This window comes from Botrytis porri (assembly GCF_014898465.1).
Source record: "Botrytis porri strain MUCL 3234 chromosome Unknown BPOR_006, whole genome shotgun sequence".
NCBI classification, from domain to species: Eukaryota; Fungi; Ascomycota; class Leotiomycetes; order Helotiales; family Sclerotiniaceae; genus Botrytis; species Botrytis porri.
In genome coordinates, this window is record NW_024066080.1 from 2468766 (window position 1) to 2495134 (window position 26369).

The 26369-nt window shown below is 42.4% G+C and overlaps 7 protein-coding genes across 7 annotated transcripts; 2 read left to right on the forward strand and 5 right to left on the reverse strand.

Moving 5' to 3' along the window:
• Nucleotides 1-4595: 4595 nt before the first annotated feature.
• Nucleotides 4596-5572, reverse strand: EAF01_005248 (uncharacterized protein). The gene is made up of 3 exons (XM_038913503.1): nt 5313-5572; nt 5124-5179; nt 4596-5034 (listed from the first exon to the last, which is right to left on the reverse strand). The coding sequence occupies exons 1-3, from the start codon at nt 5388-5390 to the stop codon at nt 4962-4964; spliced, it is 207 nt and encodes a 68-aa protein (XP_038771589.1). The 5' UTR covers nt 5391-5572; the 3' UTR covers nt 4596-4961.
• A 2001-nt stretch (nt 5573-7573) lies between these two features.
• Nucleotides 7574-8569, reverse strand: EAF01_005249 (uncharacterized protein; the record flags this gene model as incomplete). Its single annotated transcript, XM_038913504.1, has 3 exons — nt 7574-8101; nt 8151-8318; nt 8375-8569. 3 exons carry the CDS (start codon nt 8567-8569, stop codon nt 7574-7576), a joined length of 891 nt encoding a protein of 296 aa, XP_038771590.1.
• Nucleotides 8570-9838: 1269 nt separating this feature from the next.
• Nucleotides 9839-10358, forward strand: EAF01_005250 (uncharacterized protein; the record flags this gene model as incomplete). Its single annotated transcript, XM_038913505.1, has 4 exons — nt 9839-9905; nt 9960-9989; nt 10045-10244; nt 10278-10358. 4 exons carry the CDS (start codon nt 9839-9841, stop codon nt 10356-10358), a joined length of 378 nt encoding a protein of 125 aa, XP_038771591.1.
• Nucleotides 10359-10937: 579 nt separating this feature from the next.
• Nucleotides 10938-13182, reverse strand: EAF01_005251 (uncharacterized protein). Its single transcript, XM_038913506.1, has 4 exons — nt 12653-13182; nt 12235-12587; nt 11549-12182; nt 10938-11495 (listed from the first exon to the last, which is right to left on the reverse strand). The coding sequence occupies exons 1-4, from the start codon at nt 12699-12701 to the stop codon at nt 11017-11019; spliced, it is 1515 nt and encodes a 504-aa protein (XP_038771592.1). The 5' UTR covers nt 12702-13182; the 3' UTR covers nt 10938-11016.
• Nucleotides 13183-17741: 4559 nt separating this feature from the next.
• EAF01_005252 (uncharacterized protein) lies at nt 17742-19622 on the reverse strand (the record flags this gene model as incomplete). Its single annotated transcript, XM_038913507.1, has 1 exon — nt 17742-19622. One exon carries the CDS (start codon nt 19620-19622, stop codon nt 17742-17744), a length of 1881 nt encoding a protein of 626 aa, XP_038771593.1.
• Nucleotides 19623-20742: 1120 nt separating this feature from the next.
• On the forward strand, nt 20743-23163 carry EAF01_005253 (uncharacterized protein; the record flags this gene model as incomplete). The annotated part of the gene is made up of 16 exons (XM_038913508.1): nt 20743-20932; nt 20987-21028; nt 21085-21166; nt 21222-21291; nt 21352-21482; nt 21535-21629; nt 21680-21689; nt 21753-21758; nt 21817-21844; nt 21898-21921; nt 21974-22195; nt 22245-22272; nt 22330-22468; nt 22522-22626; nt 22682-22858; nt 22941-23163. 16 exons carry the CDS (start codon nt 20743-20745, stop codon nt 23161-23163), a joined length of 1572 nt encoding a protein of 523 aa, XP_038771594.1.
• An 852-nt stretch (nt 23164-24015) lies between these two features.
• EAF01_005254 (uncharacterized protein) lies at nt 24016-25909 on the reverse strand (the record flags this gene model as incomplete). Its single annotated transcript, XM_038913509.1, has 2 exons — nt 24016-24939; nt 24989-25909. The coding sequence occupies 2 exons, from the start codon at nt 25907-25909 to the stop codon at nt 24016-24018; spliced, it is 1845 nt and encodes a 614-aa protein (XP_038771595.1).
• Nucleotides 25910-26369: the final 460 nt, after the last annotated feature.

The following is a 26369-nucleotide window of genomic DNA, read 5'->3' on the forward strand; positions in this document are numbered from 1 at the left end:
CATGTTCCTCTTCTCTTCCATTGCTCTAAATATTGTCATCTATGCAATCTGGCTTGTCGCTGACTGTCTAGAATTGTCTTCATTACTGTTGAAAATAGCCATGGGTTCTGGAGCAGATGCCTCTTTGTGCTTATCAATAGTTCTTTATGAAATTCTACTAACAAATTTTCTAGTGCCATCAGAAGGTATTCTCTTGATTCTGACACCTACTAGTGCCGGTAAATTCAATCCCATAAAATGAGCAGTAAGTCGCACTCCGTGCTATTCGCAGAGAATTTCTTCGCGGCAACAATCTCCCAAGCATCTGCAAAAATGGATAGAAGCTAACCTTACGCGTTGGTGATAGAACCCCTCTATTTAAATCTCAATCTCCGAAATTTTAGACCTCTTAATGTCGAAACATCTAACGTTGGAATTCCAAACAACCACTCCACAGTATCTACTTCTCATATGCTGAATCATCAAGGAATCGTTGATCTGAAGCAACAGTCAGTCAGGCTTGAGGTCTTTGAGATGCTTGGATTAGTGAACGTTTGGTGTCGGCCAGACATAAACCCTTGAAGAAGGAATTATCGTACCTGCAGCTGGAGCAACTGTCCTGGTGACCTACCGAAGGACCCACCTGGCTCCTGCTGTTCTATTAGACGGGAGAATGAATAAACAGAGAACTGGATAAATTGGTAGAACTTTGATGGACATCGAACGGAATTCTGATATCTACCATGGCAGCAGGCTCATATAGTTCGAAAATCGAATCTTCCGAGGCAAGTCTACGATTTAGTCAGTACGCTGCTAAAATATGTCATCATAGCTCCAGCAGATATTGCGAACGCCGCACATTATTATAACAGAGCTGCCAGATGTCTTCCTGCCAAATTCTCCGTCCATGGATACACCCAGGAAAAGACGAGTTCTTCCCGACCACAGCCAGTTCACCCAACGGCGAGTTCCCAATGCTAGCCATGCCTTCGAGTAAGTTCTGGCATGGGACACTAGAGAAGAATCGCGCTTTGAAATCTCGAGAATTCACAACTCCGGGTTGGTAATAATGGCCTTGCAAAAAACGTTGCAGCTATTGCTCTGGCACTCCTAATTTGAAAACCGTGGTTCCATATTTCCACATGATTGATACTTCACCATCTCCTTCACATATTCGACAAGATCTACTAGTCTACTTCATTGAAACACACGGAAGGAAGGCAGTATTAAATCCGGCCCACCATAGCTACCTCGTCATCAAACATCAGTGCGTAAGTCGCATACCTTCTGTTGTAGTTGCTTCCTCCACAGACCGCCACCTTGCATAAGGCTTGATACAAGCGTTGATGTTCACACTAGTTGCCAGTGCCTAGCGTAGAAGGGTTGGCCAAACATCAGATACTCTGATCTCCAGTCTACAATGCAAGGAAGGATTTGATAGCAATTGACACACTTCATTATCCATAAGTTAACTCGAAAGTGTGGCAATAGTGATGCACTATGAACATGGAATGCAAGCTAATAGTTCAAAAGAGACCATCTAGATCCTACCAAACAAGCAAACAATAACCAGGGAATACGTGAATGGACGAAAAACAAAATAGCGACACTTGAGCTGCGCGAGCAGGTATTTTCACTGCTTAGACAAGAAAATCGAAGAATCAAACAACATCACTCGATCAGAAGAGTGTCTATTACCAGTCAAGTTTCCCACGGATTTACCTTTATAAAAATAAAGTCTGCTACGGCTGAACTACGAAAGGCTTCGGGCTGCTGGTGGATGTAGCTGGAGTATATTCAATGAACATGGAAGCGACCGACGTCTAGATGGCAGGGCGGGTATAGGGACAATCTATTCATAAATGTAGTGTCTCTTCATGGTAGATGCGCGTCGATCATTCCAACAGTGAGATCATTCGTGGCTTGTACAATCGACCTCATCTCATACGACACTTAATACTAGCTCTCCGATTATTAACTAGATCCCACGTATATAAACCGATGAATGTATTCCGAAGCTCGAGGACTGATAGCGAAATGAAATAACCACTCATCTCACTTTTTACTCCAAATACGGCGTTCTATTAGATATCCCCGAATAGCAGGCGTGGAAAGGGCAGATCAATAGATGTCAAATAGCGACAACAGTAATAGCTTGCATTGTGGCTTTGCTCGCACATTCGAGTATCATCAGCGCCTCGTCAAACGCAGTACTGATATTGAAAGTACGTAGTGGTATCTAATCGCAAACATTCACATCAGTCTCTCACATCTACCCAAATATTTCACTATGACATCAACCATCGGTCGGTAGCACGCAGATGAACCAATATTCTATATTAACAGTCAATCCATCCACGAGCTCAAGTATTCTTCATACCTAACCCCGAACCAAAATGTTAATAACAGAGAATGAATCAAGCAATCGCGGGCGCAATAGCAAAATGATTCCTCTCTGTATACCACGAACATAGCTTCGCGAAACTTTCAGAACTTTCCCAAAACTACTCGCGTGGTTGCACTATAACTTAGCTCTTCCATCCCCATCACCCATCTATACCCTCCACTGCCTCTACCTCTGCAGCTAAAGCTAAAGCTCTCTCACTAGATTGAATCTTGTCCAAAACTCAATCTATGGGCCAGTACCGATATCCATCATGTCTTGTCTCGACAAAGCCTATCCGACGCCTGAACTGACTGCCAGATGCCAACTGCCAACTCGAAGGACAATTTTGGATATTTGAACATTCATTACTCCTCAATCAGTAAAGAAAGTAAGTGGACTCCCTAACTAGTGATAATTTCCCCGCTCGATTAAAAGATCGTAAAGCGAGCCTCACCGTTCTCGTTCAAGCCTTGAATCTCAACCCTTGAAAACCCAGGAGAAGACAAGCACCAGAAAGGACATCAACCACAAATAAAATACCTACCAATTTCATCTTGTCTAATAAATTGCCATCCCCCCATTTCTCGTATCATTCATTAAAAACCCAACCCCACTATTCCAATTCCCTTTCTCAAATCAATGCTTTCTCACACACAGCCATCAACCCTCCAACTACCCACCGATTCATCCCTCATCCCTCGACCTTTCCCCTTCCCAAGCCCATGAAGATATCAACAAACTCCCTCTGTGAACCACCAGCTGAATACTGCAAAATACACAATGGGAATACAACTTCAGACACGTATCTCAACCATGCAACAACTCCCCTAGCCTCACAATCAACTCCGCGGGATTCATCGACCTACAATTTTAACCGAAAAATCACAATCATTACCCAAAGGATCATGTACAAAGGATCTTGCATACAGTAACAAAACGAAAAGGCGAATAACGAATTCCACATCTCCACGAATCTTGAATCTTTCCCTCTACCTCGATATCATAAGTTTGATCTCTACTAGGTATATAGTTCATTATCTTCCATCCCAATAACTGTCCCGCACCTTCTCTCTCTCACCAGGGAACTCCCCATTCTTCTCTCTATCTTTCTACTTGTTACTTTCTACTTTCCACTTTTCCACTACCCCAGAGATACTATTCTCATTCCCATCCCCCCCTCAAAGACCAAAAGAATGAAAATAAAAATCAAAACGAAAAGAAAAGAAACATCATCATCAACACCCAAATCACCCCCCTCCACCTCTCCACATCCACATGCGAAGCGAGAAAAATAGCTAAACATGAGTGAAGAAGTGCCATCGAGATTTATTTGTGCATGAGGAAACAAGTGGTTCAATTTAATTCAACTCCGTTCATTTCAACACAATACTTACAATCCTCTTCCTCAAAAACTACTCACGTACATACCTACCTACCCCTACAACCTCACACTTCCACCTCAAACAACACATCCAAACCTCAACATCCCATTTCCTTCACCCAATTCTAACCCGACCCAAGCCAACCAATCTCACGACCAACAACCAAAAAACCACCATCAAATCTTCAATTCTCCACACCCAACTCATCCAACAATCCCTCGCCACCAACTCACCAACTCACCAACTCACCCATCTCCCAAATTCAAATCCGAATCCAATGCCTAATCTCCCCTCCCCCCCCATCTCCCAAAAGGATCCCCAACTCCCCAAACCCCCACACCCACACACCGAAAACCCTCACTCCATTCCACCTCACCCCCTCCCAAAAACATTCATCACCATCACCATCACCATCCACATCCATCACCCAACACCCAACACCCAACTCCAACCACATTCCCCACCCAGTAATCCAATCCCCCAAATTCTAACCCCCCCTCCCCCTCCAAGCTAAGCTAAGCCAAGCTGACGCACGCACGCACGCACACTATATAATTATGAATAACAAACGAAGTCTGTGCACAATCACACCTCGACTGATTTCCCGGTTGTCTGCAACTTTATTTCCTGCGAGTTTTATTTCTCACTAGGTACTAGGGTATTCATTCACGAGTATTTAGTAATGAATGAGGTATTTAGTACTTTTAGTGAGGTACAAGCGGTGAAGCTAAAACGAATGAAAAATCGCTCATATTGCGGATTATCGCGAGAGGAAAAAGAAAAATTGATTCGAGATGCAAGCAAGCAAGCAACAAAACACACGAAATGGAATGAAATGAAACAAACGAGATAAAATCACACAATCATAAAGATGAAAGATTATTCCAAGAAAAAAAAAACCATATATAACATTGGGCTATTCGCAAGATATAATTCCACCTACTCCTCACCCAGCAGACAGACCTAGTAGCAAAATCCAATCTTCCTTCATCATTCTATCGCATGCATCCATCTATCCACCAAAATTCATTATCTGCGTAAAAACATCGAAATTCATATTTCCCTCCGCATCCGCATCCATGTTCGTATCTCCATCACAATCTCCATCCACAAACCACCGGGTATCAATTATCTCCTCTCCTCTCCATCGCATCGTGGGTGTCATGTCTATCTTGGATATATCTGTGTGTATATACATCCTCACGAAGAAGCGTTTAACAACAGCATTCCTCGCAAATCAAACAAGCGCAGACTTCCTCGAGGAGACAGCAGGCGAGACATGCTTCGCTATTTGGAGAGAATGGTTAGTTTTTGATTGAATTTTTTGGATAGAAGGAAGGGTACGAGAGAGTGCAAAGAAAAAGTAGAAAACATACCAGCATCCACCGCCACCACGCATAGATACATCAGTGCTCATTCCCTCATTTTGACGCTGCGAAAATGTTAGTTTGTGTTTTGTGATTGTATTCTGATTTGTTTTAATCTCATCGAGACGTGTGTTTGCGAGATAGTCATCGGGACTGAACACACGAGATCGGGGTATGAATAGGAAGAGAGAGACCAACAGGTTGTTCGGTGATGGGACCATTGGTAGTGGACATTTCCATTTGCTGAGCTTGAGGTTGTTGGGCTTCGAAAGGCATTTTGATGAGATTGTAGATTGGTTGGTGATTGAGATGGAATGAGTTGAATTGGTTGTTGGAAAGGTTGTATATCCCAAGGTAGAGAGAGCTTGTTGGTTGGAAGAGAGAAGGATGAATTAGAAAGAAGGAAAGAAGGGGTTTAAAAGGTAAAACAAATTATTCCTAGATATATATTTTTACCCACACACCCACACACCCTCGAGACACTATGCATGCACATTGCCCACTCACCTAGAGGAAAATCAATGTAAGTCTTACCATTTCCCCATTCCGTAAGTACAGGGCTGGATTGTCATATGGGCTGACCCCCTGAGATACCTTGTTGACCCAATCTCGAAGCCCAATTCCATTATTCATGACTGCAGGTGTCCACGGGTAGCCACTCACTCCATCATCCGCCACAATCAAACCGCCGAGTGTCCAGTTGCGCAGCTCGTAAACGAAGGCTGTGTTTGCTTCTCCCTCTGGAGTCCCGCACCTACCTACATACTCGGTCGGTATGGATCACTCGAGAGAAATCGTATCAGACTTCTAGAAACGGAATACGCGTACAGAGTACAGAGTACAGAGATTCACAGTCACGAAGCCCCAGTACACTTTGTAAATTAATGAGATACGTAACTTTCCACATTTTATTTCAAAGGGGATTCGTGTGAGAAGAGCTTGATGTTTCCCGGGGGTTCGGCATTTTTCAACAGGGGAAAGTAACAGGAAAAGCAGGATTATCCTGAATGTCTTTCTTGTGCAGTCCACGGGTGTCATGTTCTTCAGCCACTTTGGTTTGAGCGATAGTAATATACTTTGTAGCATTCCGACAGGTGTATTCTTGTATGCAAAGTTATTAATCCCCATCAATCAGTTGCTTAGGTAGTCTCCGCATGAGATACATATCAAATCCTCAATTTAATATATATTTTAGATATAGTTATATTATATATATATATATGTATATGTTGGCTATCCTCAAAAGAAATCATAAAATGGAAAGAAAAAGAGCGTCATAAAGCGAAACTCCCGGCTTGGAAATCCCTAGGAATTCCCTTGGATAAAAGCCTTGACGAAGCTTATTTTTGGGTCTCAGTTTGAAGCCAGGAGCCAAGCCCGTTCTTCCCGTTGCTTGAATTTTTCGGGGTGCACGTTTATTGTAGAGATGAGTCAGCAGAGAGCTAGGGGGTGATACGAGCTGGTACGAAAACATACGAAATTATACGAAAGCATGGTTTTCGAGGAGGGTTGGATTTGCATTACAGAAAAGGAAGAAGGATGAATTCCCTGGACTGGTAAATTCGATCTTTCTCAGAAGACATTCCGCATTACAGAACAGAGGTATTGGTGGTCATTTGCTAGATAAGGGAGAGTTTTGGTAGGTTAACACGTGTATCCTCGTTTCTCAGACCCGTTCAGAATCACGAGGAAGACTGCTCTGGAGATCTTGTTTTTAGATATCGAAATGGCAAAGTGTGCGGAGTACTAATAACCGGCTAGGTGATGTTCGTAAACCAATTCCTCTGTAAAAATGTCGGTAGATCACGTGAAACCTGATGTAGTAACTAGGTACCCACCAGTATCCAGTCAAACAGCGCTAGCAGATCTTCTTCCCCATCAACTCAATTGCATCCCCATGATTCTCTACACAATACATTCCCAAGCTTTATCCAGCCTACCAAGCGCTTTGGTAATCCCAATATTGCCTATCAATCGCCAACTCCTCCTCATACTTATTCTCAAATGTCTCATCTATCATCTTCACCCATCGCTTGTGTATTTTGACCGAAAAACGGCACTTGATATATTCCCAATATTCAGGACACCATCCCGAATTCTCCCAATCTACAATTCCTGAGATCTTCCCATCCTTGACCAAGATGTTTCTCATATTTAGATCCGCGTGCGTGAAAAATATCTTGTGATCAGTACGGTGCATCAATCCAGGAAGTATCCCCAACTGTAATGATTCACTGAATTCTTTCTCGGTGGGAAAAGGCCCTACTGGCTCACTGTCGATACGGTAGTCCAACAAGGACCCCCGGTTGCGTTGGTGATAGCGTACTTGGAATCTTTATTCTGTTCAATAGTATGTAACTCGGTGATGTAGGAGCGTAGATCTTGAGCCATCTGATGCACCTCCTCGTCACTGCATTCGTCTATAGCGTGTCCGGCGGGTACGCCTTCAATGCGGGACATCACAAGAAGGACTCAGTGGGTGAGACTAAGAGATCTATGGGATTTGGAACAGGGATAGAAGTCCGACTTCGCACAGTTTTCGGAGCGTTGAGTTCTCCGGTGTGATGTTCAGCGTCGTATTCTGGACCATATTTGAGGTACATTCCGAATGGTAGCCTCTGAACTTCTCTCGTGGTAGACCCATAGAGATATGATCCAACAGTTCTCAAAAATCGGTAGGTCTTGAATCGAATGAATTCAGGGAACTTAGACCACATAACGAGAAAAGTAGTAGTGATCGATTCTCTGAAAGCACTGCTGCTTGTGTTTTGACTTCGGCGTAAGGATGGGCGGCCTTTTATCTTCGTATCAACTTCAACCCACTTTAGAGCTTTGGAGAGCCGAGACTGTATATCGAGAAGATAAGGGTCAGGACTCTCAATTCCAGAGTTTGAGTGATCAACTAGATCACATTTCCACTTGACTTGTTGGTTGTGCGTATACATCGCCGGAACATTGCCGCCAATATTGTTATACAGGATGCTGTACTGTGGAAAGTTAGCGTGGATAGGGCCAACGAAGAAAAGGCATGAGGACATTTGCTCCTTCCAGCTTTTTTAGTCTTATCACCCCTCTCGAAAGGGGCATTGCCGCATCCTCGCTCAAAATCCAATGATTACGAATCTGATTCTCTAGTGTTTTGTCTTTGAGCAGGTCTTGGTGGAAAGATGTAGTAAATGCACCAAGCATATCAAATAACCTTGGCTACAAACAAAATCAGAAAAATTGCCAGAAAATGCGATCGGGTTTGTTTGTCCTACTTCCTTCATGCAAAGTGCGGTCGGAGGAATAATGGGAAACACATTCCAATTGCCCCAAAATCTACATCGCACTCCGGTCAGACAGCATCGACATCTATCTCTTTTTGCAACTCTTCTCTTCAGAGCCCAGTTCAGATTTCTCGAGTGGGATGATTCCACATAGACTTGATATGATTCAGCAGTGGGCCCACTCATATTTAGGGTTAAAACTTACAAAGTCTTAGCAGATCTTCCAATCTTTCAATAACTGTACAAAGTCAACATTACTTCTATCATCGACGTAAGTTTGTAACAAATATCTTGCAGCCTGCTCGCCATCTATAGCATCACTGAGGAATGCTTCAACTAAAGGGAGACTGGGATGTGCAAGTTCCGCATTTTGAACAATACTGAGAACACGTGCCTTATCGCCTTCCACAGCCCCTAGAGCTACAAAACAGACACAGGCGCAAGAGGAGAGAATGAAGATTAAATTTCAAAACGAACAATGATGAGTGTGAGATGGAATTAGAATTTGAGTCAAGCCAAGTTGAGTTGTGGGATGCTTTGGCTAGGGGTCCGCGCTAGCTACTGGACAGTCCTTGTTGTACAAGTCACATGAGCGGCGCATTTAATCCATACATAAGGGCGGTTAGCATTTTAGTTTTGCTAACCACAGGAGAAAGGTTTCAGAAGCACACTTTACATGCACTATACATGATTCTTATCCATCAACTAGTAACCAACAGTTAAACCCAACAAAGAAAGCAGACAGCTTCTTTTCCTTGTGGTCGATCAAGATGCTTATCTAGAACGCCACGGCGGTCACAACTAGTAGCGGTAGATCGTCGGCTTCACCTATGTTTGAACTAGATGACCATTCTGGGATATACAATGTTGGATGGGTTCAAGAAGTGACTCGAGTGAGTCTAACGGCCTCAAAAGCAAATTGATTTGCTTCAATATAGGAGGACTCTATGATGAGACTCTTACACTCATCACACCTTCTGTGTTGGCAGCAAATTATCTTGATCATAAAAACCAAATTCGACCTTGACGAATCCATTTAGATGAAGAAGAAAAAAACGAGGATCTAGTTTTGTTCTTGTCATCTTGGCCTATGATGATCCTATACATTAACGCCCCAAATCGACCCCACAAATGTTGATGTACATTCGTTTGAACAGGCGCTTTCCTTATATATATCTTCCCTTCAACTGACGAAGTTGACCAGTCGATTCCCAGGGTTGCACTTTAAGGTCCCTATGTCGATTTCGAAACCGTCTTCACTTGGCTCTTCTTGGTCATTCTAAGTCAACTATGAAGTCTGTTGTTACTGCCGATTTTTGTTATGTTTTGTCAAGTATATAATCTCTCATCTCCTAATTGATTGTTTTTTCAGCATTTCCAAAAAACGCTTTCATTTCAATACTTTGTATATGATCTATCTACATCTTCCACTACCTCAATCTATACGATATCAAAATGTCATCATCATTCGAAAACGGCGCCCTTTACATGATCCTCTACGCGAGGTCAGCCTGGAACATTTGTAAGACCTTCCCTCTTTGATTCTCCCCCGAGATATTCTACTAACAATCTCTAGCATTGGGGAATATTTCTTCCGTGTTCAGGAGTAAAGGGATGGTACTATCATGCAACGAACAAATCCGGCGGCTGAACACTTGAAGTGAGATTGACGAACAACATTCGAAAGTCCAGGACCATCGTCTTTGCCTACAAACTCGGCTGTGTATTCTCTGAAGCCGCTTTAGACCAAGCCTTTCGAGCTATCACAGACTTTGGTCCAATATCTAAGCGGACAGGCGAAACTTTCAGTTGCAGAACTTGGATGAAGGATAGCCTTGCCTTGCTACACGACGAGGGCATTGTAACCCTCCCCGCTGATGTTGGTAAGTTCTAGGCTTTCGATGAAGCCGCCCCTCTGGAGCCTGCTATCGAGTCGGGAACAGGTGATTTGACTATCATGGGTGGCACTACTTAGTCTTGGCGGAGTTCTTGCAATTGCGCTTACATCTGAAACCTTTATCGGGGCTATGTAAACTCCTGATCTAGTTTTTGCAGTTGTTGTTGTTCGCATTTTGCTCATGTGTTGATTCGGATGTACGAGTATGAGAGAGTTTTCATTTTTAGTATCTTCGAATTTGATTGGTTATACAAGGGATCATGTAGTTAGCAGATATATGCATAGTCTTTTCGTTTGCATTTCTCTTTATTTTCTCCATTGGTTTTTTGGGAAGTCATGAGAAAGGCCTTGGTTTCTCTTAAAAAAACTGCAGTATGGTAAGTTTGATGGGATTCGCAAAACGAGAAGTTTATTATTTTCCATGTCAAATGATGTTGATCACAAAGTCGTGAAGATATGTCAGCAGAAAATAAGGAATCAACGACACTCTCCTTGGAGATATTTTAGAACGATGTAGTTGGTTAAGGTGCATCGACTGGCGGTTGATCATTCAAGCTTTCGAAGCAACTTGCGTAGGGTAGACGGAAGTGTGTTTTGTTTGCACCCACTTGTGGGGAATAACTGAATTCGAGAATGGTAGTCACTATTACATGCTGCTTTCAGATTTATATTTCTATATAGCATTGACTTCTAATCTCTCCATGTATCTCTTTCAAGCCCAATCTCCCCTTCAAATCTAATCATCCGTCATCAACGAAAGAGGCAATAAAGCCAGCACCACAGCCAACGCCGGACCTGCCCAAAACCCCATCCCTATATATCCTATCCTCGCTCCCAAATCCAACATACTCCCCGCCCAAAGCGGTCCTACAATTCTTGCCATCGCGCTAATCATACTCTGTAAACCATTGATTCTCCCCCTTCCGTTATCAATCTTGCATGATCTCGCAACTAGTATGCTGCCAGAAATATATCCAAAATCACATATACATCCCTTCAGAGCAAAAAGAATACTAAGCACGATGAAGTTTGTGGGGTGGGGAAGAAGGGTTGTAAAGGGAGTGGCGAGATAGATGGGTAGAATCCCAATGCTGCAGGAGTAACGAAAGACGCGCAGAACGGGAAAATATCGGTTGAGGACACCGACAAGTAATAGGGGAATGAACATGCAGAAGAATCCGAAGATGGTGAACACGAGACCGATTTCTGTGGTATCTGTATGTTGGTTCAGTAATAGAACATCTTATGTCAGGGTGGTGAAGACGTACCAGAACCAAATCCACCATTAAATTTGAAGGGGAGATGCATTTGAGGGGAGGAGGGGTCTTGTTTGGCATGGTGCATGAACACTGAGATGATCGAATCATATGATGATGAGTGCATAGTTAAGAAACCATACGAAATAATACACATAACAGTTTGTCGATCCAAGACTTGCTTCCATGTTGCTGAGGGTGGATTCTCGGGTACTGGAGGGATGGCTTCCGCGACGTTGAAAATAGCCGGCGGTAAAGAGTTCTCATCTGATAGAAGAGGAGCGGTCTCCAAATCTTCTTCTTCCTTGTCTTCATCTTTATCACCTTTGCCCCTCACTTTACTGTAGAACCTACTAGTTACTGTAAAAAGTCGTTCTTTTAACAAAATTCCGTAGTCTGACTCTCCCCTTTTACTTTCTAGTGATTCCCTGAATCCGAAAAATACGATGAACAAACTAACGAAAAAGAATCCCGTAGCAATGAGGTTAGGAAGAGCATAAGGGTATCTCTCCAAGAACCTATCACCATGTGGCTTTCCAGGTTCAACATGATATGGATTTGCGGCGAGACCACCCAGAATTGGACCTATTGCCCACCCAGAATTAAGTCCAAGTGGAAGAATGGAAAAGGCGACTGTTTGAAGTTTCTTCAAACAATATCAGCATTTAGTTAAAGACACGAGGAACGTGGAAAATAACTTTATCTTTGATCATCTCTCCTAGACTCGTTTTGATAACCCCAGAATCTCCACTACTGAGCCCCATAATTGCTCTACTTACCAAGACCATCCATAACTGTGTTGAGAACCCGAACATGAGGACGCCAACCATAATCATCATGCTACACATCATAATCACAGGCTTTCGACCAATACGATCGGAGATATGGCCCCATAGTATAGCAGTTCCTACTTGACAGATGGAGAAGCTGGAAATAGCAGCTCCTACCCAAAAACCTAACGTCTCTGGAGGAACACCGACATATCTCATCATCATTGGGATATAAGGTAGAGATGCAGAGTAAGCAAATGGATGTGCAAATCTGGAGAGTGCTGTATGAATGATGAGTCATAAGGCATGCTGGTAGGTAGCTTTCAGCTGGGTAGGAGTAACATACACAAGATCAGGATCTGCCCTAGAGGCAGATTTTTGGGAATTTTCATCATAGTTATACTGAGGGAATCAAGATTAATGGAGCGATGGTGAGCTCAAACATAGAGTTGCTTCCAACAGTTGTACATCCGAAGAAGCGTAATTTTGCATCGAAAGAAGAATATACTCGTGGCTTTTCTGTGAGAACGAAAGGTGGTAGGAAGAGGGGGCAGATATACAAGATATAAGTAAAAGACTCAAAAATGATGACACAAAAAATAAAAAATGCTGTATGAGCTTTATTGATTCAATGTTAACTTTAGCTCCAAAGCACACTTGCTGCTATATGGGATTGTATGTTGGTTTGCATACTTCATAGTTGCTTCATATATAGGAGTGCTGACCACAACCTACTCAGCTCTCACAGATAGCGGCGATCATCCAGCCATGATTTGTTGAGCACATCGGGTACGTGCAGACCTTGCAGATTTTCGACTCGCACTTCTGCCAAGGCATAAAAATAGATTGATTCTGAAAGATAAGCCATTGATTGCAGTGATGTTGAGAGCTTATCCCGGTGGAGAACAAGAGTTCTACTGCAATTTGGCACAAATCCTTCTATGAGCTGTTAAAACGAACAATTCCCTCACACCATGACCACCTGCATGCGATTTTGCCCCAAGCTCCCGTACGCGAACCCTCGCGGAACGCGAGGTTCGCTGAAGGGAGTTGCCTGAGGAGCCTCGAAAGTGCGATACTCAACTAATAAATTCTTAATCGATATAACTAAGTTAAAATTATATCAATTATACGAGGGCATGTTTTGAGAATAGATTGAGGGTTTTAGCTGGAACTGCTATATCAGTACGAAGTACTGTAAATAATAGTGAAAGGGTTTCAGGGTACAGTTCGCAAGCATCTCATCAACAATCTAGCTGAATCCCAAAATCATATAGAACGATTCAAGTTCAAATAAACTGACCATACGTTATGATGATTTTAATTAACTAAAGCTCTAGCTATATATAATCGAGAACTATGCGTTGAAAGAAGGGGAAAGGGAATACACAAATGTGCCCTTTTGCCCTCAAGAACGCTTAGGTGCTTTTGCTATCTTCCAAGGCTCTCAAGCTCTGTGTGCAATGCACACACAATATTTGTTTAGTGGGCTCTACGTAACCGAAATAAGAGGCGGAAGTTGAGTATCAGATATATTTAGTTCTTATTGTTTATATAAAGAAGGCCCAAATTTTCGTTTAGTCTTTTCAGAATCTAGTATTTGACTTGAAATGGATTTATAATTCAATTAAGAAGTTCTTTGAAAGAGGACTCGATTCCCCGCCTCTTATTTCGATTACGTAGAGGTGGTGATGCTGTTCTGCTAGCATATCACGTGAGCGGTGTACCCCAAGAACATGCTTGGATTTGGGGTAGAAAAGAACTACTAATTACGAGCTATAATAACTCAGTAATGAACCCTCATGATTCTATACTTGCCAATCAATCAGAAAGACTGAAGTTCCACTACGATACAAATATCAGTCTTTGGAAACTTAGATATAAATCGTCATACTCGATACCTCAATTGAAGGCTTAATAAGTATTGTGGCAGAGGCCATATCCCATTTAATTTCTGTCGTTATGAATAGAGCTGCGTATCATTGTACAATCGCCAATCTATCAAGCCAGAACGAGCTTGCTTGATTTACACCAAATCAAGGCATGTCGGTCTCTCAAGGGAGATTGCTGTTTGCTCCCAGGCAGCAAGCAAAGACTGACAACAAAGGCTGAGAGTAGGTTTAGGCAATGATTTTGACGAAGGACATGGCCGTGAACCAAAACGATCCATTGGAGCAGAAACCTTAGGGGTGTTTCTTGACTATCGCTATTCATAATCTTCTCTACTATCAGAATTATGTTCTATACGATTAGTTGTTACAAATCTTACCTCAATGGAAGGTTGGGTATCTTATCCGTATGGAAAGGCAACAGACGCACTTACAGGCAAGGACAGGATGGTTGGGAAGAGCCATTGAGACTGTGAGATTCTATAATAAGTATACTAAATCACTTATTAATATCTTACTAATCAAGCTATATATGTATTAATAATATAAGTAACGTGATTTATCAGTGTGCGGGTCATATCAGTGTGCGGGTCATTTTCACCTCAATTCACTCTTTCAAACTCATATTATTCAACAACCATTGAATCAATTGATTAAAACTATGAAAATTATAATAATCTAGGATCTATTATATTATCTTGACAAGTTCTTGCATTATGTCCGGTCTTTCCGCATTTACTACAGCATCGACTAGAAGATGCTTCTTCATTAGAATTCCTCCCTTTTTGACGCTCGTCGCGTTGAATCTGAATATCAACCTCTTGTTGAGATAATATATCAAGAGCTTCTTGCCCAGTAAGTACTCCTCCTTGACGTAATTGGGTTTTTTTCGCGCGTCGACGCTTGCTTAATGCCTCATTTGCCTTTCGAAGTGTACGAATCTCTGCATTCAAAAGTGTATTCTCATGAGCTAATCTCTCTGTACCTTTAGCTAGAGCTAGTACAGTCTCAAATATAGGTGTAGGGGAGCTTGATTGATGTCGGGTTATTCGAGATTTCACTAAAATTGATTGAGAAAGAGCTTCAGTTGGGTTGTGAGGGGTTTGAGAGATCCATTGATCTAGATCGAAAGAGGGAGGGGTAGGTGTACGAATTCGAATATCTAACTTCGAAAGTACGGCTTCAGGGTTAAATGGTATTAAACCTGTTCCTCGAAATCCTGATTTCATATTCTGAGAGATGATTGATTCTTTATATGCAGCTTTAAAAGCTATAAAGAATTCAACCTTCGAAATATGATTGATATGTGCCTTGATAAATCCATCAATTTGACCACCATATGAACGTTTCAGATTGCTAAAACAGCCCACATCAAGTGGTTGAGTTAAATGACTTGAATGCGGTGGTAGACTTAAGCATATAATATCGTTCTCTTTGCAATATGCTTGAAAAGCTCTTGATTCATGGCTTTCATGCCCGTCTAGTACCAACATTCGATACCTGCCCTTTCTTCGGTTCTTAGTGTGCTTGTCGAAGTGTTTCAACCATTCTAAACCTGTCTCATTGTTTGTCCATCCATTAGATGTAGGTTTAATAGCCCAATCCGCAGGAAAATCGGTTTCGGTATACCAATTGGAAAGATGAACCTGTCCTTGAACCACTAGAAATGGGGGTATAGTTTCACCCTCCCCATTGCCACATATGATTGCTGTAGCCCATTCTCTATTGCCTGGTTGTATTGCCTTGCTTCTGCCATTCCGTTCAGCACTAGTTACTACCATTCCGGGGCATATTATACCCATCATAAAGCCCGTCTCATCGAAATTGTAGAAATCGCCATCCAAAATGCTGTATTTCGCTCGCATATTCGCAACCAATCGAAACCACTCTTCAATAAGCTTAGGATCTTCGCAGAGAGCTCCTTGAAAGTCATAAACACGACTAAAACGCGTCTTTAATTCGATTCGACGCTTTACGAATCGATGCGCCCAGAGCTTCCTAACGCGCTTTGCACCCCTCGATTCAAGAATATGATTCGCCATATCTTCTACATTTCTTAATTTAGGTGGAAATCCTCTCAAATCCATATCAATTATATATTCAGAAATGATATTCTCTTCTAGTTCTGAAAGATTATAAGATTTAGGTCGATATTCGGAACGGGAAGTAATACCATTAATTCTACGCTGTAGTGTTGTATTCGAGATATTATATATCTTTGCAACCTTTCGAATACTTGTTTTTTTGTCTTTTTGAATAGCTTCGATAGCGAGGAGTATACGGGCTTCTTGATTATTCGAATCCATTGTGGATTGTTGATAAAAACGCGTATTGAAAGAGAATAGAGTGAATTGAGGTGAAAATGACCCGCACACTGATATGACCCGCACACTGATAAATCACGTTATAATATGATTTTATATTATAAAATTATATTATTATATAGCTATATCTCTTACCAAATTGATTTATAATGAAATAGAATAAGATGGAATCATATAAAAGATTGTTAATAAATTAACTAAATTGATTGATTGTATTTTTCTTTTATAATATAAAATGATTCTATAAGATTTGATTTAAATCGATCTTATTTATAAACATAGAAACTACTAAAATTTCATTATAAACTATATAAACCTAGGATATTCTTTAAAGAAACCCTAAGAAAAAGCAAGCAAATTCAGCTCAATCAAGCTCTTTCTTATAATTTGTCTTCAATTCAACTCTTATATTATATTCGATTCGTCCCTCAAGCTAAAGTGACTAAGTCTTCCACTATTACTAGAATATTATTATTATATTCTAGAACTTACCTCCAACAGAGACCATACCTAGTGAGCAAGATGAGATTCATGATTTGTTCGTTTTCATATGAAGAGCAGGTTTACACATAACCGCAGTACAATTTTCAAATGGGGTTCGGTATTTCAAACTCTTTATATCGTTCGATTCGATACATTACTGAAAAGCTTCTCGTTATCTCGGCCGTCAAATGTGGCTCTTGGAAACACTGGCGCCACGTATTGGAGGGATATAACGTTGTGACAAGGACAATACAGACGGGGAGAACGTGGCTAACAACGGAAAACTGCATTAAAAGTGCCGGAAAGGAATCCGAGTTGTCAGCATTCGAGGAAGAACTTAGGAGAGACCATAGAGGCTCTGAGGACCACAAAGCAATTCGTCAAAGGTGGAAAGATCTTCACTCATTGTCACTATCGAGCAAAAATTCATCCCTTTCATATAAGTTTCTTGCAACACACACAAAGGGTGGTGATGGAAAGTTCAATTCTTTTGCCGAAGTGGAAAAAGAAACTATATTCGGAGATGAGAAAATTGGCTAAATGCTAAAAGTTAGAAAAAGAAGAGAAAAAACTATGATATTCGTTTCGACGATATTGAGGAGAAGTAATTCTATGGTGATATCTATATCTAAGAAAGCTCTGCAAGGAAAGGTGACGGCAAAATCCCCGTCTTCTCCTTCACAATTCAAAGTACACCAGGTTTACTTCATTAGTTAAGGCCTATACAGTGACCGTAACTTTAAAACCCATCTGTAAGTTCCCAAACTAGCTCTTGGATTTTCTCACTAATCAACCTAGCTTCTCGTCTCCCTTCTCGAGAAGCAATCCAAAAGCAAGCAATTCCGCTTGTTCGACCCCTTGGGTCAGGTACTTCTTGTCCATTGTGAAGAAATCCCATGGACTGCTTGACGTGACCGCTCAAGTGTGGCTCACGCTCTAATACAGCTGAACAAACATCTCCGGACTGATAAACTCCACCTTTCTGTGCCGCTATAAACAAGACTTGCATGTCGTATTGTGCGCCTCCAACGAAAGGGACCGCCAGCGCCCGCAACCGCTCATGATCATCAAGAGCAGTGAGAAGCGCTATGCTTCGATAGGACACTCCATATGTTCGAGCAATGGCTGTATGTGTACGCATTCCCGGTGGTCGCGGGTTCACCTCTAGTATGAATACTGTAGGAGTTCCATTCTTACTCTCTGTGATCTCCGGTTTTGCTGAAAGGTCTAGGATATTATCGTCCCCCGTGGCAAAATCAAACGTTGAGTTATGAACTCGGGCTTCCACGTGGAATATACCCGTTTTGAAACCCATGGCTAATACAGTAGCATGTGACCTTAGTCGAAGAGCATCAATCTCACTCTCTGGCAAAGCAGAAGGCATGGCATTCAAGGTTTCAACAAATCCTTGTCCATCGCTATCACCGGAGCTTGGGAAGTCATCGTTAACTTCAAAGAAGATAATCTCTCCATCGACAAGAACCAGGTTAGCGTCAACTTCCGGACCATCCACGTATGGCTCGACTAAAACCAAACTATGGGTGTCCCGGCCGTACTTTTCCGAGAAGGGAGGTTGCCATAATCGAAGCACTGCATCTCTCAGTTCGTCCTCACATGTTACTTTACAAACCCCCTCTGAAGCCCAGCCATTCGCTGGCTTTACAATGAGTGGGAGGGATAGAGGTGCAACAGTTCTATATCGAACTACAACGTCTTCAAGATCTGAAATGTTTTGTATTCGGTAACAGAAGAGACTTTGGTTGAATTGGCGGGTTTGATACTTATCACGTGCCATCGACACGGATTTTGGTGATGAGGTAGAGAATCCTAGTAAAATAGCTGCCTCTGCAACTATAGTGAGAAGAGGTTCGTACATGCCAATAATTCCATCGATTTGTTTAGGGTAGGCAGAGACTGCCGAAGCGATCCGCTGAGGCATGTCGTCATCCAGGGTCATATCCAGAGGGACGAAGTCCTCGCGCAAATATGCCCATTCAGCACCTGCCAACCCATGACTCAGGTCATCAAAGAATATGAGTACAATATTGAGTGACGTAGCCGCTATCGCAAGATCTTCAAGCTTTGAGAGACTGAGTAGGTGTGAAGGAGGACCAGGACGGATCACTGCCAAGCGTCGCTTTGGGGTCTGTCTTGCAGAATGCCACGCGAACGAAAATCGTCGCGTCAGCTCTCCATCTAGCTTTACTGTACTAGCGTCGGACCAAGCTCTGCTTGTACACGATATGACTATGGCTCCAATAGCATTCTTCGACATGTCGGCAATACCGACCGCATTACAAGCACTGATATTAACACCCTCAAAATGTTGATCAAGTGATGTAAAAGTCTGGATTTTGACAACGTCGCTACAATCGACCAGGCGCCTGTCTAGAAAGTCTGATTGGACAAGGTATCCACCGACCGTTGGGAACAGCAGTCGGATAACGCAATCGCTTCCTTCAAGATGTTGAACAAGGAACTTTGATGCCATAGAAGAGCCATCAATCTGGCTATTTTGAAAGCCTTGGAGCCCTTGATCGTCTTGCGTTCTAGTGAAAACGTCTATGGCAATAAGAGAAGTTTCTTTTGGAAGAGTGTAAGCCTGCCATGTCACTTCCATTGTATTGTCGCTTTCCGCTCTGTGAGTCCAGGATAAACAATTCCAACGCAAATAATAATTTAATAGCTTTAAAGATCAATTGCTGCTTGAACTGAAACCAGTAAAATATGGGAGATGCAGAAAATTCGACACTCAGAACTAGCAGATCAGAACGGAAAAGTTGCCAGAGTTCAAAGCATTTTGAAAACTTTGAATACAGCTTAAGAATCTGAGTGGGTTCAAAATTCTAAACATGGGAAAATGGATCCAGAAATCAAGAAGTTTTATCATTGATTATAATTTAGAATACTGCAGCCGCTGGGTAGATCATGGGATATCCATCTATCCATAAATTCTCAAGTCCTCATACTAAGTCTCCCGCGCTACTTAACCCATGCTCGCTCGATTACGGATAGGCCTGGCGAGATGTTTCGTTCAGGGGTACATGCCATAAGCACTAACCATACTAGGAAATGATAACACAGTGCATTCAAGCACATGCAGACTCTCCTCGCCCCCCTCAATTGCTTAATTGTGTCCATGTCTAACAGATCTTTCGTCATTAATGGAGGCAGTCCATCTAGATTAACGCTCTTCTCAGAACGCGGGTCAAGTGGATCTGAGTCGATTAAGTAGAGTCGGAACCCGAGGCCCGAGTGACACAACGACAAGGCATATTTCTGAAGGATTTTCTACCTTGACTTCAAATCCATAGAAGGAAAGTAGCAGGTACTGTAGTATGTCCATGAAGTCATCGCAAGGTAGTCTAATTCGACTACAGCTTTCTTCATCACATGCGTCGGTTGCAGATCCTGACGACCAGGAGACTTCGTCTGGCAATCTCTGTTTTATTGAGACCGTAGAGGTCCACGTTGAAGTGGTTATACGCGTAAGATGTTATGCCAGCGAAGTCGAAAGGTGTAGCTTGCTCTCAGATGTACCGTGATGCAGTATCGCTAGTTTCAATTCACGGGTGGAATTTCAAGAGGACTAGGGTTATCATAACAACAAGAAAATTGCATCAACATCATTGTCATACTCTCACACCCATCTGAAATAGTATAAGAAGACTGTAAACTTCTTTTGGCAATCTAAATGGTTTCTATTGATCCAAGCAACAAAATCTTTCGTACTACAAATCATGGGAAACTTAATACTCTTCGTTATTCCTCTGGCCCTAGCTATAGCCTTTGTTCAATTTATTCAGTTGATAAAATCGAACAGAAAGTATAATTCGGGTCAACTACCACCTGGACCTCCAGGTCGTGATCATGCGAATCTCTTAGATAATGATCGCTGGAACATGTTCAAATCATGGAACGAGCAATATGGTTCGGCGTTCTTTCTTTTCATGAATTGAAGATTGCCTTGTTGACAATTTATAGGCAATGTAGTAACCTTCTATACTGGTCAACAGCTCAATATCGGTATGCTATATATATTAATTAGAGAAAGCGCTTCCTGTTGTGCTAACATTCCCCAGTGCTCGGGACCATGGAGGCCGCTGTAGACATCCTCGAGAAAGCCGGCGAAACATTCTCCAGTCGTCCACACTTTATCATGGGGTAAGTTTCCCAGTGAGCGAGAGAGTTTGCAGATTGGGATGCTAACCAATATTAGGGAATTTCTCTTCTCAAGACTGCGTGGCTTCTCAATGACCTACGGGCCCAAGTGGCGAAACTGGCGAACAGTCTGACTCCCCTTTCCAAGACTATCACTAACCTGAATCTAACTAACATTTGCATCTAAGCTACAAAACTCGCACTTCAGTCCACAAGTAGCACCTAAAGTTAAGCCTATGCAGATTAATGAATCCGCAATTTTAATGCACGATTACTTGACAAATGAAGACCCCTCTAAGCAACACAAAATTCTCCGAAGGTATGTTCGAATTTCCTACAATATCTACATGAAACTAACTCGAATTTCATAGGTACACAGCATCTTTGATGTTCTATATGGGATATGGGCGTCGCGTTACATCTTTGGACGACCCTCTTTGCGTAGCACATGATCAGGAAGAAGAATGTAAGTAGAAACCCCTTCTTTATCTTTGAGATATCTTCTAATCTCTATAGACATTGAGAGGTAAGTTGCATCCGTACCACGGCGTGTAAGGGTGTGTTGATCAAGTACTCACACTTTTTCTAGTACAAAGTAAGTGTCATTGTCAGAAAGATCAATTAGATTCTGTATTCTAAGTCATCTTTAACAGAGTACCTGGTCGATTCCCCCTTGAGAGCGTAAGTGAACTTCCTAGAATGTAAGGTCGACGCATAATTGAAAAATTGATTAGTGGCCCATATTACTATGGCTCCCAGTAAGTCAGCTATTACTTCCAGTGTAACATTCACCACTAATACTTTCCAAAGCGTCCTTTGCAATGGTTCCGACATGAGCCCGAGAAGCATCGAGATACCAATACAAGGCTATATACAACAGCTATGAACGAGGTCAAAAGAAAGATGCAAGATGGCACCGCCGTCCCATGCACATCTACTTATGGTCTTACAAAACAAAAGGAGTTAGACATGAATGATGATGTCGAGCTAGCATATGCTCTTTCTGCTCCATGGGCCGCAGGTATCGGAACGGTAAGTTCAACCCTTTTGCTCATAAGATAACAAGCTAAATTTGGCATAGACTACCACCGCATTTGAAATAGCAATTTGTATGTTCTTCATTATGAATTAGCATGGAATCATATAATAATACCTCGTGTATTTAGTGGCCATGTTGCATTACCAAGAATGTCTCCAGAAAGCAAAAGCCGAAATCGACGCAGTTGTTGGAAAGGATCGCATGCCAACCTTTGAAGATCAGCAATCACTACCCTACCTGGGCGCTTTTATCAGGGAAACATTGAGGTACGTATCTGTAATTTTATGTGTAGGATCAGCTGTTGACATCATTCTTTCAGATGGCGACTCGTAACACCAACAGGTATCGCTCACTCCTCGACCCAGGACTACACCTATAAGGGCATGTTAATTCCGAAAGACGCCTCTGTCTATGCCAACGCCGCGTAAGTTCTCACATGACAGAAATGACAGTTCATTCGTTAACATATTTTGCATTAGCGAAATCATGAAAGACCCAGCAGTATTCCCCGAAGGCGAAAAATTCATACCGGAAAGATTCTTGGAGACAAATGACCCCAGGCTCCTCAACTACCGTTTTGGTTGTTTTGGCTTCGGTCGAAGAATGTGTCCCGGTATGCACGTCGCACTTCAATCGATGTATATCGTTATTGCGCGGTAAGGACACCCACTTATCTTTTCATTGGCCTATCAATCTCACAATCTTTACCCAAAACCTAACACTAACTAATCAACTCAGATTAATCTGGGCATACGATGTTCTTCCCGTTACTATCAATGGCAAGCCATACATCCCAGACGAGAACGATTTCACTTATGGGCTAGTCAGCTATCCAGCTAATTTGAAGTTCCAACTCGTGCCTCGCAGCGAGAAACATAGGGAAATTATTATTGCTGATGCGGAGCGCGCCAATGCTGATATGGCACATTTGGAAGGTTCCAGCGCATCGTACAACATCTAAATCGGACAGTTGGCCCAAATGACATATAAGCAGATTGAACATCTACGCATGGCGAGTTCTTGAAGTTCGAAAGCTTTTGAAGGCCAAATTCCAAGTCAAGTTGTTGAGAACCCTTGAAAAATATGAGAGCTGGAGGTGGAGAGTGGCACTGTTTGGTTCATCGGTACAGAGATTGAAGAGTTTTCTTTGTGAAGTTTTGCTTATTGGTTTGTTAGCTACTCCGGATATCTACATTGTTCTACACGTCTAATTCTTTAAGCTATTAGAGCTTTAGACATGTTAGACACTAGAAAAATCAAAAGAGTTTTCTCTACCTCTTAACCATTTTAAACTTTGATCAATCGTTTTTTGATAATTCTTGATGCCTGCTGTATTTCAAAAGAGATCTTGTGATTCATACAATGCAACAAAATGAACCTTCAGAATTCTCTGCGTAAGTACAAACACTAGCAAAGACATAATTCAGCCACCTTCTGATCACAGATTGACTCGAAGTTCTATTACCAAAACACATGTGTGGATCCACCCAAAAAGCGGAGAATCCGTTTGATTCAAAGGGGATTTCCTGGTATAATCTCGTGAAATAAAAGTTGTGGGATGTAGGGCAAGTTGCCTGAAACTTTTGTTGTATGTGGATCTCTTTTCTCGTTTAGGGAATTATTCACGAGATTTATTATGGTGAACGGATTTCAAATTGGCATTGTTGTGTGCAGTGATGAAATTGAAAGATTGAACATCCTACTAAGTTATTCTATAAAACCCCCCGACTTTCGACACCTAAGATTGTCTATCGTTTCTTGTGAAGCTTGCACCCTCCCTAATACCATAAATATATATCGAAGCAGATCATTCTCAAGACTCTCCTTCCATTTTCACTTCATGACCACTCCCTTCATAAACCACCCAGCTCGCCCCAAAAGCAACGCAAGCCTCAATCATCAAAATCCACCACGCCATCCCCACCATCCCTTTCTTCAATCCTTGTCCATAAACCGCGCTAAAAACAAGCGGGCCCAATGTTCTCGACCCAGCACTCACACTCTGCGCAATACCATGAATAGTGCTGAGAACACTTGGATGCGGTGTACAATTATTGATAAGAATGAGCGAGCTGGGAAGTGCAAAGGTACGGCCTATGACCATAACGAATAGCAGACTACATATCCCTATCCAAATCAATGATCCGTCTGCTGCGTGTGGCGATTCTGATTTTGTGGGAAGCAGTGCTAGGAATGGTGCGAGGGCGTACGCGAGTGGAAATAGTACTAGCGAGTAGCGGTATGCATACAACACACCCAAACGGTACGTTACCCATGAGTAGACACCAAATTGCAACATCAAGCCCATTGCGCCAATGATACCGATTGCAGTTCCAATGGTAGCTGGAGAAAGACCCAGGCCTCCTGTAAAGAAAAGAGGGAAGTGTGGTGTATAAGACGGTTCTGAACTGGCAGGGTTGAAGCGAGGCGTAGACAGAAACAAGAACCAAAGATTTTGGAAAGCGCTTGTGTGGCATTGTATAAGCCCATGAGCAATCATGGTAGCGATAACATTACGACGAAGTAGGTGTCGGAGAGGCAGCTTTGCACGTAGCTTGTATGATTTCTTGGGTTCTGTATTGTGTTCGGAAGGTGTTGTCATTTCAACATCATTCATGCTTTCTTCCACTCCTAAGCGAACATATTTAGCTTCCCACGATTTGCAGCAAACAATGCGAGCCATAAAGCGACCGAGCTTGAGGCCTGGATCAGAGAGATGCTGACGATCGATGTGTGTCTGTAAAGCGTGTCAGTGGAATCAAGCAAGACCTCTGGCTTTCAAATACCTCTTCAAGACCTAGAATTACAAGGAATAGCGAAAGCAACAACAAGAAAGCATTGAATAGATTTGGTAACGCGTATGGGTATTTCATCATCCAACCCACGCCATCTTTGCCACCAAGCTTGCTTCCAGGCCCAAACGCACCGGGAAAGGTATGAACTGGATCTTGCAGCCAACCTCCAATTAAAGGCCCAAAGAGAATACCAACATTGAACATAATTGGCATTAACAAGAATGCCTTTGTTTGGTACTTTTTTTCGCGGATAATCTCAGAAGTCATCGTTCGCATGATACTAACATTGCCGTTCAAAGCTCCTCCGAGACAACGAAAAAACAACGCAGGCGCAAAAGAACGAGAAAATCCAACGCCAATAGTGGATGTAAAAGTGCCTAACAATCCAATGATGAGCACATTCTTTCTGCCCACCGAAGCCTTATCAGCAACGCGGCCCCATACCATAGCTGTAAGGCACTGAGCGGCTGTGAACCCCCCAGCGAGGTAACCTGCCTGTGAAGAAATAGTTGAGTCTGAAAGTGACGGGTCAAAAAAGCGCAGCATAAAGAACATGTATGAGTTGATGCTCGATTGAACTATAGGTTCGGCCATACGTGCGAGGGCTAGGATGAAAAGCTGGTCTTTTCTGGGCAGAGAAAACCATGATACGGGCTTCTCCTTTTCATTTTTAAGAGGCTTCTCTGCTGTCTCACGTGAGGCAATTCCTTCTTCACGGGTATGAGTAGTATCAGATGCGATGAGCTGGACTTGTCCATTGTCACTGTCACTTATAAAACTATCAGATGTGCCATCCGAGGATGATCGAGGCGAATGTCCGTCTTTTAGTGTTGGGTCTTCGTAGTTTGCATCTGCGGGAACCGCATTGACTGCAGAATCGCCGACATACCGAGTCTTGTCGTCGCCTAGCATTGGTGACACTATTTACTGAGACACTCAAAGGACATGAGATAGATGTAGCAGCTGAAGGGTCCGGGTTAATACATTGAGCCAGTAGAAACGAAGGACTGACTTCTGAGCTACACAATACAATGAAACCGCACGTACATACTTAAAAATGTTATCCACTTTCTCACACTCTCATGAAAATGATGTAGACAAACGAAACACTGATTTGTATGCCAAGTTCTACACATGTAGATAGACGAAGAACAGAACAAGAAGCTTTTTGCCTCGTAGTCACTAGTAAACAAGGGTAGGAGGAATGACCCGGATAAATTTCAAGGATGTGCAGTGACTAGGATCTACTGGAATAAACGGCTGATGCTACCCAAAGGCAATTTTGCCACTGAAATAGATTGTGGGTATATACAACACCCTGGAAGTGACAAAATAAACGAATCCGAGCGTGCAGATTACAACATTATCTCAA

Coding starts and splice junctions, on each gene's coding strand:
- EAF01_005251 (XM_038913506.1), bottom strand. CDS start 12,701: ATGATGAAAATTCCCAAAAATCTGCCTCTAGGGCAGATCCTGATCTTG. Junction 12,588..12,652: donor AGGGCAGATCCTGATCTTGT/GTATGTTACTCC, acceptor TCATTCATACAG/CACTCTCCAGATTTGCACAT. Junction 12,183..12,234: donor GAGAGATGATCAAAGATAAA/GTTATTTTCCAC, acceptor TATTGTTTGAAG/AAACTTCAAACAGTCGCCTT.
- EAF01_005248 (XM_038913503.1), bottom strand. CDS start 5,390: ATGCCTTTCGAAGCCCAACAACCTCAAGCTCAGCAAATGGAAATGTCC. Junction 5,180..5,312: donor GTCCCATCACCGAACAACCT/GTTGGTCTCTCT, acceptor ACATTTTCGCAG/CGTCAAAATGAGGGAATGAG. Junction 5,035..5,123: donor CGTGGTGGCGGTGGATGCTG/GTATGTTTTCTA, acceptor CTCTCCAAATAG/CGAAGCATGTCTCGCCTGCT.